This window comes from Ostrinia nubilalis, chromosome 6, assembly GCF_963855985.1.
Source record: "Ostrinia nubilalis chromosome 6, ilOstNubi1.1, whole genome shotgun sequence".
Taxonomy (NCBI): domain Eukaryota; kingdom Metazoa; phylum Arthropoda; class Insecta; order Lepidoptera; family Crambidae; genus Ostrinia; species Ostrinia nubilalis.
Window position 1 is genome coordinate 488,034 of NC_087093.1, and position 17,169 is coordinate 505,202.

Below are 17,169 nucleotides of genomic sequence, written 5' to 3' on the forward strand. Positions count from 1 at the left end.
ATCACGTACGTAGCAGGAGTTATCAGGCCCGTGTGCAGCCAAGTGTAGCGCGGTGTATGTGCTGAGTAGAGGCGCGCGGTACACGCTGACGCCCGCCAGGTGGTACGCGTCCGCTCCCGCGCCCGTCTCCGCTCCGCTCGCGTCCGCAGCCGCCCAGCCGAGCAGCAGGTTGGTGGGCGACACTTTCATTAGAACTAGAGTACCTATTGTAATCACGTACGTAGCAGAAGTTATCAGGCCCGTGTGCAGCCAAGTGTAGAGCGGTGTATGTGCTGAGCAGCGGCGCGCGGTACACGCTGACGCCCGCCAGGTGGTACGCGTCCGCTCCCGCGCCCGTCTCCGCTCCGCTCGCGTCCGCAGGCGCCCAGCCGAGCAGCAGGTTGGTGGGCGACACTTAGATTACATCTAAAGCCTGCCCATCCTTGTCGCTCGCACGTAATTATGTTGCTGTCGCGCTCGCACACTCACTGCGGGCGCGCGTCGCACAGTCGCGACAGCAATATAATTACGCGCGAGCGATAAGGATGGGTAGCTTGGGGTCATTGGACGGGATTCTACGTGCTCACGGACCAGGCTTTAGAGTATTGTAATCACGTACGTAGCAGGAGTTATCCGGCCCGTGTGCAGCCAAGTGTAGCGCGGTGTATGTGCTGAGTAGAGGCGCGCGGTACACGCTGACGCCCGCCAGGTGGTACGCGTCCGCTCCCGCGCCCGCCTCCGCTCCGCTCGCGTCCGCCGGCGCCCAGCCGAGTAGCAAGTTAGTGGGAGACACCTTGCGGACTAGGATGCCTGGGGAAATATGCAATATTTTATGGTGAGATGGGTTATACCAACTAATATAAATGTATCGTCAATGCACACATACAAAAATAGATAATTTCAATGCGTTTTGAATATCTATTATGTCGATAACGTACCTTGTAATGGTAGTGTAATAGTATCCAGCTCAAGTCCGTTTATGAAGACTGTAACCTGTAACGCATGAAATTTTAAATTAAATTCAGACTATACAAAACTAAACATCAAATATTGTAGTCGTTATAAGCACCACTACCAATGCAATCATAAATATTGTGATTTGGTATTATTATGGTAGATACTTCAACGTCAAAGCTCCAGTTGATCTAGTATAAACTACGAATTTGTATCAGATGCCATGATTTTTAATAATGCAGAGGCCCGGTTTGGGCGCAAGGCGCAGCGAAATGTTTTGAATAACTAATCAGATGATATCTGATAAGTTACTGTAAATTTCATTCAGTCTGAATGAAATATTGGTTATTCAAAACAATTATCCGCTAGAGAGAGATGTCACACGGATGTTGGCCGGGCGATGCGTTGCCGCAGCGATATCACAGCGGCATGGCGTCCACACGTCAGATTTATACGTAGAGCGGCACCGCAACGTATACGTTGACGTTGCTTTCCAAGATATCTAAAACTTTGTTGCTTCCTACTTCCTACTATCCTACTTCCTACTTAATATTATAAATGCGAAAGTTTGGATGTCTGGATGTTTGTTGCTCTTTCACGCAAAAACTACTGAATGGATTTTGATGAAACTTTACAGTATTATTGTTTATAACCCAGAATAACATATAGGCTATAATTTATGACGATCTGTGACAAACTAAATTTCACGCGGGTAAAGCCGCGGGCAAAAGCTAGTATAAATAAGGCCCAAAACACAGTATTTTTTGTTTTGACCTAAAAAGTTTTCTAAAAGAGTAGCATGGTACCCACCTGCACGTGTATGCGGCGCTTGTGCACGCGCTCGTGCACGTTGAGCGCGAGGTGCGCCCACGCGCGCGCGCCCGTCTCCAGCCGCGCCTCCGCCATCGCCGCGCCGCCCGCCGCCTCCGGCCGAGACAGCCGGAACACCAGCGAGCCTGCAACGTTACACAACGCACTGTTTACATCTACTAAAGCCTGGTCCGTGAGCACGTAGAATTTTGTCCAATAACCCCAAGCTACCCATCCTTATCGCTCGCGCGTAATTATGTTGCTGTCGCGCTCGCACACTCACTGCGGGTGCCTGTCGCACAGTTGCGACAGCAATATAATTACGCGCGAGCGATAAGGATGGGTAGCTTGGGGTCATTGGACAAAATTCTACGTGCTCACGGACCAGGCTTTATATAAAAACTAGCTTTCCGCCCGCGGCTTCGCCCGCGTGGTATTTTGTCTGTCACAGAAAAACTTTATCGCGCGCGTCCCTGTTTCAAAAACCGGGATAAAAACTATCCTATGTTCTTTCCCGGGACTCAAACTATCTCTATGCCAAATTTCATCAAAATCGGTTGCGAGGTTTAAGCGGGAAAGCGTAACAGACAGACAGACAGACAGACAGACAGAGTTACTTTCGCATTTATAATATTAGTTGGGATGGGATAAGTCGGTTTTCCTTCCTGACGCTATAACTCCAGAACGCACGAACCGATTTCCACGGTTTTGCATTCGTTGGAAAGGTCTCGGGCTCCGTGAGGTTTATAGCAAAGAAAATTCGGGAAAATTTAACAAACGAAATACCACGCGGGCGAAGTCGCGGGCGGAAAGCTAGTTATGTATAAAATAGGTTTACGAACTTTATCCCAAACAAATATAAGTGATTTCAACGATTTTACAACAAATAATAAAAGTAAAAAATGTGCCATCTTTTTAGCATTCATCGGTTAGCGCTGCTGTTGAGTCGGGTGCTATCTTTTACTAGTGACGAAGACAGTGTCGCTAACTGGTGAGCGCTGAAGCGGTAACGGGACTATTCCCACCTCTCGTTCTCACATATCTATTCCTGTGTAGCCAGAAACTAAAGCTTGACCGCCATAAAAACCCAATCAAGCCCAATTTGCCAGTGGTATTGGAAAGTTGACCTTTAAACGATAGCCCCGTTTCAAGGACACCATTTTGGCGGGTAGTCAACTTTCCAAAAAGAAAATATGGTTTTATCTAATTGTATGTGTTATATGGTTTTATGTCATTCTAATTTATCCATTCAAATCTGTAATTATTATTAATGTTTGAATGTTTTAATTAGCCTCGTCTAATGTCACAATACGGGCATTAATGTAAAAAATAATAGTAAGCTCTGTAGGCACGTACCGGCGCGCACGTCGAGCCAGACTTCGAACAGCAGCGAGTCGGTGCCCAGCGACACCACGTGCGCCAGCGCGCCGCTGCTGCGAGTCTCCGGCGCCGGCGCAGACGATCCTGATTCCTCCTGCCACTCGTCTACGTCGTCTGAAGATACAAACGAGTCACTTTAATATTAATAATAGCAGCAAAAGGAAAACAATGTGTCCTCTCGTAAAGTGGTCATAAGCGCGACTTTAAATAAAATATATTGTAGTTTCATGTGAGTGCCAAAGGGATATTCGTGACATCTACCACGTACTCGTATTTAGAAAAAAAATTGTCATCAACGTCTCCCTCTGATGACGAGTCGTTTGTGATGATTGCTGATGTGATACTAACTTTAAGAATTTCAATTTTTCAACGACCTAATGCCATCATACATTTCAATAGAATAAAATATTGGATTAAATTAAAACTTAAATCAGTACTTTAATAATGAGCATTTCTTCTTTGAGTGTGTTACATTAGATCGTGTTAGTTTTACAGTGGGTGCGTTTGATGAAAACAAGCGCTTGGAAACGCTTGTAAGGAAAATGGCGATCGCTAAACTGTGAAAACTGTATTGTCAGCATGGAAGTTTTGCTAACTTCAATAGTGACGATTCGTTGTGAGATTTAATTAATGCTACTGACAACGCCATTCTTGTAGCAGAGTTTTGGGCTGATACCGTATAGGTTTGTTCTCGACAGGACATGAAGAGGAACAGTGACGTGTTTCATTCATCCTCCAAATGCACCCAGTGTGTCACTCACCCGCTGAAAACCAGCGTCGGGGCACGCGTGGCTCGATTAATGCTGAGCGGGCGCCTTTTTGGCACAAAAATATGCGTGTATAGTTTTATTTTTATTTTTTATTTTATTTGTACAAAAAACACATACAGAGTACAATCAACAAGGTACATTTACAACCAACAATAAATACAGTTTTAATCTAGATTGTAATCCAAAAGTGTTTCTGACATGTTCAACAAGGTATGTTTAATAACATTGGATTTTAATAAAATTGCATACTTTGTACAATTGGTGCGGACAAGGCATTTATTTATTTATTTATTTATTAGGTACACCAACAAAGTCACATACATAATACAGTTCATACATTTTAACATGGTTTAACACATTGATATGTATATGACCTCAATTACAGGTATACACAGCATTTCTTTTTGCAATGTTAGGGTAATTATACACTAGTAAAAACAAAAATCAATTGAATAGAGTCTAGAGTTTAAGCACCGAACAATATAAAGGAGAAAGGCATACTTACATAGTGCATCAGATTTAGAAGAGTGAAGAAAGAAAAGTTAAAAGTATTACTTCAATCATTAAAGTTATTTAGATTATGATATACATATAAAGATAGATTGATAAATTAACTACCTACTAAGAAACGCTGTTGTGAGACTCCTCCTGAAGACATTCAGACTAGCGACGAATATATCAATATCGATATCCGACGACCGCTGTGTTAAGTCATTATATTGGCGACACATACGGACTATGGGCACAGAATAATAATAAGTACTACGTACAGAAGTTTTACTTCGCGAAGGTATTTTAAAAAAATGTATGCTCAATGTCATTATTATTATTATTATTGGTTTTTGGGCCTTTATTTGCGCCAACTCGACCAGGTTTGATCTATTGTGGCAGCCCTTGTCTTTAAAGTTCACTGCTTAGTCCCGTTGAGTCTATAAATTTCCAGATTCTTTGGAGCGTGATATCTGCTATCTCATCCGGGTGCATGATGTGTCGCCCGAGATGGATACTTCTTTTGCTCATAAGCGGGAAGCATGAGCAAAGAACATGCATGGCCGTTTCTTCTTCTGTATGGCAGAATCTGCACAGAGTTTCCTCGGTCATGTTCATGTTCGATTTATGTTTGTTTAGTTTGCAGTGGCCGGTCAGTATTCTAGTCACTGCACAGGCTTTGTATCTTTTGAACTTTAGCAGTTCTTTAGTTACTTTATTGCTATATCCCTGAATGAGTGCTTTTGAGTGTTTTTGTCCCGATGTAGACTTCCACCACTCAATAGCCTCTTGTTTGCAGAGGGCGGTTAGTAGCGTGGTGGCTCGTTGTTTGGTAATGCCACAGAACGGTTCTACGCCGATTTGAGGGTTATCGGCTCCATCTCTGGCGAGTTCATCTGCTACTTCGTTTCCTTCTATATTCGAATGTCCTGGTACCCATGTAAGCGTTACTTTGTTGGTATTTCCCAGTGCATTCAGTGTCTCGGTGCATGTTTGCACCAATTTTGACGTGTATTCGAAGGATGTTAAGGCCAGCAGTGCTGCTTGGCTGTCTGAGTTGATGTAGATGTGTTGATCCTGGAGCTTCCTTTCCAAGTTTATCTCTGCACATTTGTTTATGGCAAAGACCTCGGCTTGGAAGATTGAGGCTTCAGTCCCCATGTTTAGGCTAACTTTGAGCTTAGGCCTCTCTCCGTAGATCCCGCAACCTACATTATTTTCCTTTTTGGATCCGTCCGTGTACCAGACGTGACTACCTTCCTTAAATGACATTTGGCCTTCTAGCCATTTGTCTCTAGGAGGTATGTTTACGGAATATAGTTTGGTGAAGTTACATTCCGTATGCATGTCGTCACTGGGCATGCACAGAAGTTCGTTTTCAAGTACTGATTCCTTGAGTCTTATCAGATTTTGAGAAGCCCATCTGACTTTCGTGCGGGTGCAGATTCTATATGTGCTCTGCTTGGCTTCTTTTTGCACATGCATATGCAGTGGTATAAGATCAAGCAGAGCATTTAATGCAGCCCCTGGTGTCGTTGATAGTGCTCCGGTTGCTGTGATGCAGGCTAGCCGTTGTAGGCTGCTCAATTTCTGTATTGTTGTCATTTGGTTGACCTTGCTGCACCAGACGGCAGAGGCATAGGTTATTATCGGTCTCACGACTGCTGTGTACAGCCATAGGGCGATTGCGGGTTTTAGTCCCCATCTTGACCCTGCCATTCGACAACAACTCCACAGAGCCATTTTGGCTTTTTGAATGATGTTGTTTAGGTGCGAATTCCAAGTAAGCTTTTGGTCAAAAGTTACCCCTAGATACTTGGTTTCGCTTGAGAAAGGAAGAGTTTTTCCGTTTAATTTCAGATTTACCAGTTTTTCCAGTTTTCTCTTCCTCGTGAATGGTATTATCACTGTTTTATCCGCATTAATAGATAATTCGTTTTCTCTACACCACCTACTTATGGTGTTGAGAGCGCCTTGCATTAGACTTGAAATTGTGCTCAGGCAGGGACCTCTGATGATAACCACTAGGTCATCAGCATAGCCTTGAGTATCATAGTCTTTTTCTGCCATCTTAGCAAGAAGTTGATCTACTGCTAGTGTCCATAAAAGTGGGGATAGTACGCCTCCTTGTGGACATCCTCTTGTGGCAAGAAATTCAAGCTTTGCAGCATTGAGGGTTATGTTTACTACTCGGTTGGAGAGCATGTTTTTTACCCATCTGATGGTGCTTATATCAATCCCTTTTGCCTCCATTCCTTTTAGAATGGTTTCTATAGGGGTGTTGTCAAATGCACCTTCAACATCGAGAAAAGCACATAGGGCCGTTTGCTTATCCTCTAGGGATTTTTGCACCTTATCGACCAGATCGAGCAGGGCTGTTTCAGTAGATTTTCCCTTTTGGTATGCATGTTGGTTGATGCTTAGTGGTCTTTTCACTAAGTATTTGGCTCTAATGTGCTGGTCTAATATCCTTTCCATGGCCTTCATCAGGAAGGATGTTAGACTTATGGGTCTGAAGGATTTGGGTTGTGAGTAGTCCCTTTTCCCCGTTTTGGGTATAAAACGAACTTTGACCCAATTCCATGGTTCTGGTATAATACCCCAGGCGTAACTTGCTCTGAATATTTTTACCAGATGCGGGAGAAGTAAGTTATTATCTTTTTGTAGAAGAGCAGGAAAGATGCCATCTTCTCCCGCTGATTTAAATGGTTTAAACTTTTCCAAAGCCCATCTAATCTGGTTAGGCCTAAAGATATTGGAGGCCTTATTCCAGTCTGAGCATTTAGCCCTATGGAGTTCATCATTCCTTTGGGTATTGCTTTGTGTCAATGTCATTAACAATATGATGTAATTTAGCCTGTCTCAAGAGTCAAGCACCATTTTGTTGACAAACGTCAGTGGTCGGCACTGCGCCGAAGCTATAGGGCTGACTTCGGTAAAATGATGTGACGTGAGGTGCCAAACTGCGGAAAATGGCGGAGGAAATACATGATTTAGCATGAATTATCATGAATAATACTAACTACTTATTTACCTCTCAGTGTCTTGAGGCAACTTAAAAAAGTACATTCTGTGTTTTTATTATTATTTAGGCAGTTAAATACTGCACAGTATTTAGTACATCATTTTCTTTATTTTCTTCCATCATACACAAGAATACGCGTGAGTGAGTCAATGTTCGCTCGTATGTGAGGCCTTGTCGAATATTATCCTGTAGGTGGGCCATCGTGCGTGTTTTGTTTTCGATGTAAACTCGCGGAGATGAACAGGCCTGCTATGGGATTAAAGAAGGATGTATTATTGTGTATTTTAAATCCCTTTGTTCTGTTTTTTATTTTTTTCTGTTTGTGTCAAATAAAGTTTTTCTTATTCTTCCTACTCACCCCAGTTGGAGGGTTCCCTCGCGCTCACGCTAGCAGCGGCGTGTGCGGGCGCGGCGCGCAGCCAGGCGGCGAGCGCGAAGCCGCCCGCCCACGGCGCCCAGCCCGCGCCCTCCACGCCGCAGCGCGCCGCGCAGCACGACCACGCCGACCGGATGCCTGTGGTGACCATTTATTTTTGACATTTTGTAGCTTAAATTTATTTTGTTTTTTGTTTAAAAAGATCATCAACAAGATTACATCACAAACTACATAGTCATCACAAAAATCGGCCCACCTACGTTTTACAGGAAAACTCGTTTCTGCTGACACAATCATGGTGCCCCAACAATATTGGTGTTATTTGAAAGCCCAATAAATATCCTTAAAGAAAAACACATTTAATTTCTTAATAAACGATTAACATAATATACAATAAATGTGACTTGAAAAACTTGAAAAAAGACCTCACTTTGAGCTCACCTCTGGGATCAATTAGACCAATTTTTATGGTTATAAAACCAAATAATGATCTCACGTGTCCTCTTTAACAGATGGATAGCGATTAATCCCAACTTAACAGTTTTATAGCCATAAAAGTTGGCTCGAGCGTAACTACCTATTTTTTGAAGAAGTGACTCTGGATTCTTCTACAGACACATTTTTGGGGTAAAAACCTTTCCTTTAATGAAATGAAGTTTAGAACTAGGCTTCTAAATGGTAATATAGTATAGTAATATTGGTGGGAAGTGGGGATGCATACGTTTGAAAGTGCTTGCGGGTGGGTCGATTTTTATGATGACCAGTGTAGATATAAACACGATCTATCATATGTTATGTCTTTTGTTACCAAACAAAATTATTTTCTTTCTTATTTCTTTATATCATACAACACAGAGGTTTACGCCATTGCGGGTTTCCGCAAATATACAAACTGAGTCTTCAGGTCATCAAATAGGAAGTTATTCGTATCAATTAAGTGACGCCCACAGCTAAACAAAGGCCTTCCCCGAGGATTTCCACAACGTGTGTTCCCGGTAAATTTTTTGACTAAATTGAAAATTATTTTTGAATAACTATTTGTCTTGATAACTATTCATATAGTTATTTATTTTTTAGCGTTAAACGTCGCATCTCAAACTAATTTAAAAATTATAAATGATTGTCAATAACTGTATTTAAAAAAATAGTAGTCAGAAAGCTGCCAAAGTTATTCCTAAATGTAAGAATAGAAAATAAATAAAATCTACACACCTGCCGCAATGTGCGCGTCACAAAGGCGCTTGGCGAGCGCCTCGGCGTGGTAGCTCTGCGCCGAGACTGGGCCCAGCGACATGCTGCTCATCTCCGCCGTCAGCGGCGCCACTGGCTCTGACACTGTTAGGTTAGGTTATTATTGTAAATTAACTAAAGCCTGGTCCGTGAGCACGTAGTATTTTGTCCAATGACCCCAAGCTGCCCATCCTTATCGCTCGCGCGTAATTATGTTGCTGTCGCGCTCGCACACTCACTGCGGGCGCCCGTCGCAGTCGCGACAACAATATAATTACGCGCGAGCGATAAGGATGCGTAGCTTGGGGTCATTGGACAAAATTCTACGTGCTCACGGACCAGGCTTTATCTATGTCAAGCGTTATAAGAACATAACAGTATAGAGTTCATGCTATAGTTTCTGCGCCTTGAACTCAACGAAGAAGATGAGATTAGAAAGTTAATATTATGTATGCTTTTTGAGATCAAAAGCAACCAAAATCAAAATTTTCTTTATTTGTTTAGACTAATTAAATTAGTTCTTGCAAATCGTCAAATGCTCTTAAGGAGCCTATACATGTCTCATTCTTTTTTTGCCCTACCAGCGCTTCGAGACAAACATTTGGCAAGTGCTGAGAAGAAGCGCCGCAACAAACTCAGTCACCACTGTCTGCCGGTTTAAAAATATAAAAAAGTAGGAAGTTACAATACATTCAGAAGCAAGTTACTTACCACGCGCTCCCGTTGATAGAAGGTGGCCTTTAAGACGCCCATCTAGCACGAGACCGCGTGGCAGTTTTGAATATATTTATTTAGTGCCGTGCTAATTTCTAGGTTAATTGTTGCGTTTTGATACATATATATTTTATGTCAGGTATATCTTTCCTTGACCAGTCCCCGAAGGCAGCGCCTGTTCACAGACATGACGTGTGAACCAGCCATCGCTTCACTCGACCATATTATAGGGAATGTAACGACCCGCCTCACACGCCACTACCCCAGAGACATTTTAGTGAGCATGACAAGTCTAAGATATCCTTCTGGCTAAGTGCCAGATATAAAACTATTTAGGAGACAAGGCAAGAAAACTCTAGAGAGAAAAGCAAGGCACCATAACAAAACCGTGTGGTAGTTTTAAATAAATTGTATATATTTATATTTAGTGCCGTCCATAACCGACATAGCTAACAGAATTGCCAACCTTAAGTAGCAGTGACGGGGCACCGTACACCGAATAGGGTCGGGGTAAAAAAGAGTAGCAAAAACATTGTGTCTAAAGTGGGCAGGCCTCTCACACTCGTTACACCGACTTGGTGTTACGAAGCGAAGTAACTACATCCAAGTCCTCGAGTTAAGTGATCTCGGAGTTCAGACAGTAATGCTTCAACCACACCAACGCGTGCAGATCGCCATCGGCGTGATCAAAGAATAATGACAGGTCGCGTGACCTGTCATTGGCCTTTAATCGCGCCGGCGATGGCGATCTGCACGCGTTGGTGTGGTTGGAGCTTTAATTACTGTTAATTGTGTTAAAATAGCGGTATCGTTATATAGTAAATGAGCTGCTGTCATAGTGACATTGACGTAATGTCAATGTCACACGAGAATCAAACGTCGGAATAGCGGGACGCGCGGAGACGACTCCCCGCGCTTTTGTGCTAAGTGATGAATTGTACATAAAATAAGGCAATATAGCGTGAAAGTTGAGTATTCAGTGTTTTATTTATGAGTATAGATCGACCGGCCTTTAATAGTACGTAAGTCAGCTTGTACCTTGATGCCGCACGGTGGGGAAGGTGAGCAGTGCGTCAGGCGTGACGGCTCGCGGAGTGGCCAGGCGTAACAGCGCGCCCAGGAGGGCGCCCAGCGGCGGCGCGTCGCCCAGGAACAGGCCCAGCAGCGCCGACACTTAAGTACGTAAGTCAGTTTGTACCTTGATGCCGCACGGTGGGGAAGGTGAGCAGTGCGTCGGGAGTGACGGCTCGCGGGGTGGCCAGGCGTAGCAGCGCGCCCAGGAGGGCGCTTAGCGGCGGCGCGTCGCCCAGGAACAGGCCCAGCAGCGCCGCCAGCGCGCCCGCTTCGAGGCGTGACGACGCCAGCACGTGGATCAGCTCTAGCACGCTGCGTTGCAGTTCTGGAAGGACACATGTTGTTTGAAAATTCCGATACAAAATTCAAATTTTTACTTTTTACGTCTAATTATTCCACCACAATGATTAGCAATTATTACTGACTAATGTATCAACATACGGTTCAAAGCACTGAACAGATTGCACTGTTGTTATGACAGGGACATTGCCATGAAGTACACATCTGCAAAGAGGAGGTTTGTGGCTGATTATTTTCTTATTTTAAGAAGGTAAAGTGAGGATCCAAAACTATATGCGAGCGAAACTGTGAACCAAAGCTAGTTGAAAAAAATTGTTCTCATCATGCACCAGCAGCTCGTGGGGCCGCGTGAGCTTCCGGCCACGGGCAGCGCCCACGCTCGCCAGTCGCGACACCTTCCCAGGAGGCTCGCTCGATCTTGTCCTATAAACCTGCTAGCACCGTCGCCAGCCGAGACACCTCCTCGGGAGGCATGCTCGTCCTCCACGTCTGCTAGCATGCTGCAGCGCTGCAGCCACGTACCATGCAGCGGCGGCTCGTGCGGGCGCGTCAGCAGCGCGGCCACTGGAGGCGCCAGCACGCGGCCCCGCCAGCCGAGACACCTGGGAGGCATGCTCTCGCTCGCTAGCATGCTGCAGCGCTGCAGCCACGTACCATGCAGCGGCGGCTCGTGCGGGCGCGTCAGCAGCGCGGCCACTGGAGGCGCCAGCACGCGGCCCCGCCAGCCGAGACACCTGGGAGGCATGCTCTCGCTCGCTAGCATGCTGCAGCGCTGCAGCCACGTACCATGCAGCGGCGGCTCGTGCGGGCGCGTCAGCAGCGCGGCCACTGGAGGCGCCAGCACGCGGCCCCGCCAGCCGAGACACCTGGGAGGCATGCTCTCGCTCGCTAGCATGCTGCAGCGCTGCAGCCACGTACCATGCAGCGGCGGCTCGTGCGGGCGCGTCAGCAGCGCGGCCACTGGAGGCGCCAGCACGCGGCGCAGCAGCGGCGCGCGCGCCCCCGCCAGCCGGGCGCCGCACGCACGCGCCACGCCCGCGCCCACGCCCGCCAGGCGCGACACCTCCTCGGGAGGCATGCTCTTGTCCTCTATGCCTGCTAGCACTCTGAAAAGTGATGATGATTCAATTAAGTATCTTTTTGAATTCGTTGGAGAAACCACCACACATTTGTTCATTTGTTTCAACCAAAACGCGTTCACTGCTGGATACAAGCTTTTCCTAAAGGTTCCCACAACTACCAGTCCTACGCTCCCTGCATGCAGGTACTTAATGAGACCTTCACCACATCATCGACCTCAGACTGCGACACCTGCCTTTGTTTCTATTGACTATTTGCCTATTTACATCTTCCAATGTATCAACTTCCAACTATGACCATCAGTTTTTCAGGTTGTGTCCTGCCTAGGTAATTTTATATCGCAATAAAAACATGCCAAGCCCAGGGTAAACTATTTTTATAAGTTGAGCCTTTGAACTATTGTAAAACGGTATCGACCACCAATTCCTCGTTTGCCTCGAGTTCATAAAAGTATCATAAGCGCCGTAAATCCGTAATATTCAAGAACCAGGACTATATGAACATAAGCAAGAACTTACTTGGCGACGATCTGCGTGAGGATGTCGACGACGACGACGCACAGCTCGGGGTGCGCCAGCTCGGCGCCGGCCGCGTACGCGCCGCACGCGCCCTTCGCGTCGCCGCCCACGCCGCTCGCCTCGCCCGCCGTCCCGCTCACTGCAATAAGATAAGATCTTTTTTTCAGCCAAATGACGTCCACTGCTGGACAAAGGCCTCCCCCAAGGTTTTCCACAATGAACGGTCCTGCGCTGCCCGCATCCAGGCTCTTTCCGCGACCTTTACCAGATCGTCGGTCCACCTAGGATGGGATGTGCCCCGCCCACTGCCACTTGATTTTAGCAATTCTGCGAGCTATGTCGGTTACTTTGGTTCTCCTGCGGATCTCCTCATTTCTGATTCGATCACGCAGGGAAACTCCGAGCATAGCCCGCTCCATCGCCCTTTGGGTGACCTTGAGCCTTCTTATGAGGCCCATAGTAAGCGACCACGTCTCAGATCTGTATACCATCACTGGCAACACACATTGGTCAAATACTTTCGACTTGAGACACTGCGGTATTTCGGACGTGAGTATATGGCGAAGCTTCCCGAACGCTGCCCATCCGAGTTGGATTCGACGATTGACCTCTTTCTCGAAGTTGGACCTACCTAACTGGACTGTTTGTCCCAGGTATACATAATTGTCAACAACTTCGAGTGTAGAGTCTCCAACCTTCAGAGGAGTGGGTGCAACACGGACATTAGACATGATTTTTGTCTTGTCCATGTTCATTCTGAGGCCCACTTGTTGAGAGGCTCTACTGAGGCCATCGAGCATTGTGCCTAGATCCTCCAAGGTCTCAGCCATGACTACGATATCGTCCGCGAATCGAAGGTGGGTGATGTACTCGCCGTTGATATTTATGCCAAATCCGTTCCAGTCCAGAAGCTTGAAGACATCTTCCAGGGCGGTGGTAAACAGTTTTGGAGATATGACGTCTCCCTGTCTTACCCCTCGCTGCAACTGGATAGGGACTATGAAATTATTTGGTTAGTAACAATATTTTATGTTAATTATGTTGGTATACCTAAACTAAGCAAAAATGTTTGCCTGGTTTTAGGTATCCATACTTATTATTTAATTTAGTGCTTATTAAACAGATATTATAAATTTTATTTTATTTTATTTGGGTTAACAAACAATTGCGCAATATTGCAAATACAACTGCTGAACATTAAATAAACTTATACTATTACGCAACCAGCACTATTATCCTCATAGTAATATTACAAACTTATTTTGGTACAAGCTAACCAAACAAACAAACAAACAAATAATTACACCAAAGCAATGTCGACGCGCCCTTATCACTAATCAACTCGGGTCGATTGACCGCCTGAACCTCATCATCATCATCATATCAGCAGCTTTAGGACGTCCACTGCTGAACATAGGCCTCCTCCCCTAATGATTTCCACAATGACCGGTTAGTAAGGTCGCCTCAATCTGCGGCTACTCAAATGAAGACGCTGCCTCAACCTGAGGGTCGACTCGTTGCAAGGTAAATTTCGTCGCCACGGATCGAGCCCCATTTTGTAGCTCGGGACAAGGTAACCGCTCGTCGCAAGGCTGCTTCTAGTGGATATGCGGCTGTATGAAACTCTTAAGATATGTCACCACGCCACACTCATGCCGGACGTGTACCATTTGAATTAGTTGCACGGTAAACTTACCAAAAGAGCTGTCACTGAGCGGTAAAGACGATGATAGCCTTCTTGCTTTTTCAGCTACAATGTCCAAATTACCGATTTCTACATCTGCCTGTAATAAAAACATATTTAATTAATTAATTTAATTAAATTAAATATCCATGGACATTTTACACTGTGCTTCTAGTCCCAAACTAAGGAAAGCTTGTACTATGGGTTGTTTGATTTATTGCAACTACTTCTGCGATCTAGGAATTGCAACAATGATCGACATAATGGGATCGAAAAGTATTTACTCTCTAAAGGCTGTATGAAAGTCATTGTAAGTGCGAGTGGTTTGTTATTGTTATTTGTTCGTCTACTGAATGTGATTGTGTAAGGGTTGGTCTTCCAAATGAATATGGCTTAAAGCCTAAATAAATGCTGTGTGACCTCGTATCCCTCGTCGGGTCGCGCGCCGTCGCTGAGGTCGCTGGCGCGCACGGCGCCCGCGCTGGCGTCGCTGGACGAGCCGTCGGCCGAGCTGCTGCCCGACGCGCACAGGAGCGGCGGCACCTGCCGACACAAACAGTACTTTATTACGCACGTGACAACATTCATTTTCAATGAGGGCTATCGTTTTTATACTTAACAGTTGGCACCCCTGGCGATTGACAGGACCTTACTCTACAGTGGCGCCATCTTGATGAGTGCAAATGCGATAGTCCTCCTACCACTTTAGCGCTCACCAGTTGGTGCCACTGTCTTCGCTACCAGCAAGTGACAGGACCTTACTCTCCAGTGGCGCTAACTGGTGAGCGCTAAAACGTAAGCCCTCATTGATATCATTAACGAGTGTGTAGTCCCTAAGTAGAAACTACACATCGAACAGAGAACGGGCAGCAGCGCTCTCTGAAAAACAATAATCTTTTAAACTGCGACCTCCAACCCGCCTGCCAAGCGTGGGGATTATGACAAAACCCTCCACTATAGTGGAGGATGCTCATAGTCCAGCAGTGGACTGTAAAAGGCTGTTGATGATGATGAATGAGTGGGGAGAGCGTACGCCAAATCTTCCAAAGGGTTGTGCTCTTGCAGTGCAGACTAAATCACATGATGATGACAAGATAACGGCAAGCTATGCAATGAACTTAGGCTGGGGTTGCACCATCTTACTTTAACTTAAACAAAACTCTGTCAAAACTCCATAAAAACACCGGTTATAGTCACGGTTAAAATAAGGTGGCGCAAATCAGCCTTAGACGTTATTTATTCGTTAACTGAATTGAATTTCGTGGAATTATTGGTTCAAAGAGTTCACTTGAGGGAACAGATCAGTACATGCTTCATCTTTTCACTCGTGTGGCTTCTAACTGTTATACTAACTATAGAGTTGGACGAATCCAAATTATTACAATCGGACAATAGATAGTAATAGATTGATATTGTTAATTTTCATACGTTTGCGCTTGTTGGATATTTCATTTCAGAGCATAAACATGCTCATATTTTTTTAAATGATTTCTGTCGATGAACCAAATAACTCAGTTAACGATTGGCGCAATTACCGATTCTTTATGACTTCAGTTTTATCTTTATGATGTACCACTACTGATATATTCTCAATTAATATCTATCACCTGACATAAAATACGTTTTGGTATTAGTATCTATTATTTACTAGCTGACCCGGCGAACTTTGTTCCGCCTTAATGGCAATAAATAAGCAGACTTTTTTTTTATTTCGAACGGGATAAAAAGTATCCTATGTCCTTCTCCTGGCTCTAAACTACCTCATTGACAATTTTCAGCTAAATCGGTTCAGCAGTTCTTGAGTTATAAGTGGAGTAACTAACACGACTTTCTTTTATATATATAGATTTATTAGGTGCACCAACAGAGTCACATACAGTTCATACATTTTAACATGGTTAACACATGAGTATCGGTCTCACAAAGCTCAAATTTTGTCATTTTAATAATCACAGATTTTTAAATATCATTGCGTAACATACTATTTAAATGAATTCAAAAACTTTTATCCGGTTTCAAAACAAGACTCACCGTAGACTCAAGTTTCTTAATCATTTCACTGTGTTGTCAAATATTCTTGATTCAGTAACTAATTGCCACGGCCACAAATCATAATAAACACAGGCCACACAGCTGTTTTACACCAAAAAGAAAGAGTACACTGTTTAGGAGCGAATATAAAACTAAATAAAGTAAAACTAATCACGTTCGTGAGAACTAGAGCCGAGACAAGGCCGTGTGTGCGCGCACACACACAGCGGCGCGGCACGTGGACGCGCGGCAAGATCACCGCACTTCTAGGGGTTCCGTAATCCGATTTGTTATATTGTAAACACTCTAGCGACCTTTAATGCACATTATGTAATCTTTTATTATTTTAATATAAAAATATTAATAAATTGATTTGATTTAAACTTCTTCCAGGTAATTAAAATTTCGTAACATTTAAAGGACCGAAATGTCTTCAACATGCTTGAGGCTAATTTTGTCACATTATTAGCAAACTAAGTTGCCTCGATAATCTATAAGCGCTTCATTAATTTGGCTGTTCACCTTGATGTTTCGGCTACCACAAGAAGTGACGTCACACGGGTCGCGACGCTCGCGCCTCGATGGGTCACTTTCGACCGCATTTTTCTAATGATTCCAGTTTTTCGGAATGCTAGCTACGGAAATGTACCGGGCTGATTTAGATAAATTATGCTTGATTAGTTTGACGCCGATCAAGCGAGTCGAATGTGTGTGATTGTTATAAGTTTAAATATTTATACACAAACGATGTACAA

The 17,169-nt window shown here is 44.6% G+C and overlaps 1 protein-coding gene across 1 annotated transcript in view; it reads right to left on the reverse strand.

Moving 5' to 3' along the window:
- The window catches only part of LOC135072773 (uncharacterized), a 72,524-nt gene that overhangs the window by 41,212 nt on the left and 14,143 nt on the right, over positions 1-17,169 (reverse strand). The window contains exons 7-16 of the mRNA XM_063966810.1: positions 14,804-14,926; positions 14,396-14,483; positions 11,561-12,061; positions 10,926-11,126; positions 8,996-9,118; positions 7,766-7,921; positions 3,100-3,237; positions 1,744-1,889; positions 918-972; positions 599-789 (exon numbers count right to left, since the gene is read on the reverse strand). Coding sequence (XP_063822880.1) covers positions 599-789; positions 918-972; positions 1,744-1,889; positions 3,100-3,237; positions 7,766-7,921; positions 8,996-9,118; positions 10,926-11,126; positions 11,561-12,061; positions 14,396-14,483; positions 14,804-14,926 — 1,722 coding nt within the window. The remainder of the gene's footprint in view (positions 1-598; positions 790-917; positions 973-1,743; positions 1,890-3,099; positions 3,238-7,765; positions 7,922-8,995; positions 9,119-10,925; positions 11,127-11,560; positions 12,062-14,395; positions 14,484-14,803; positions 14,927-17,169) is intronic.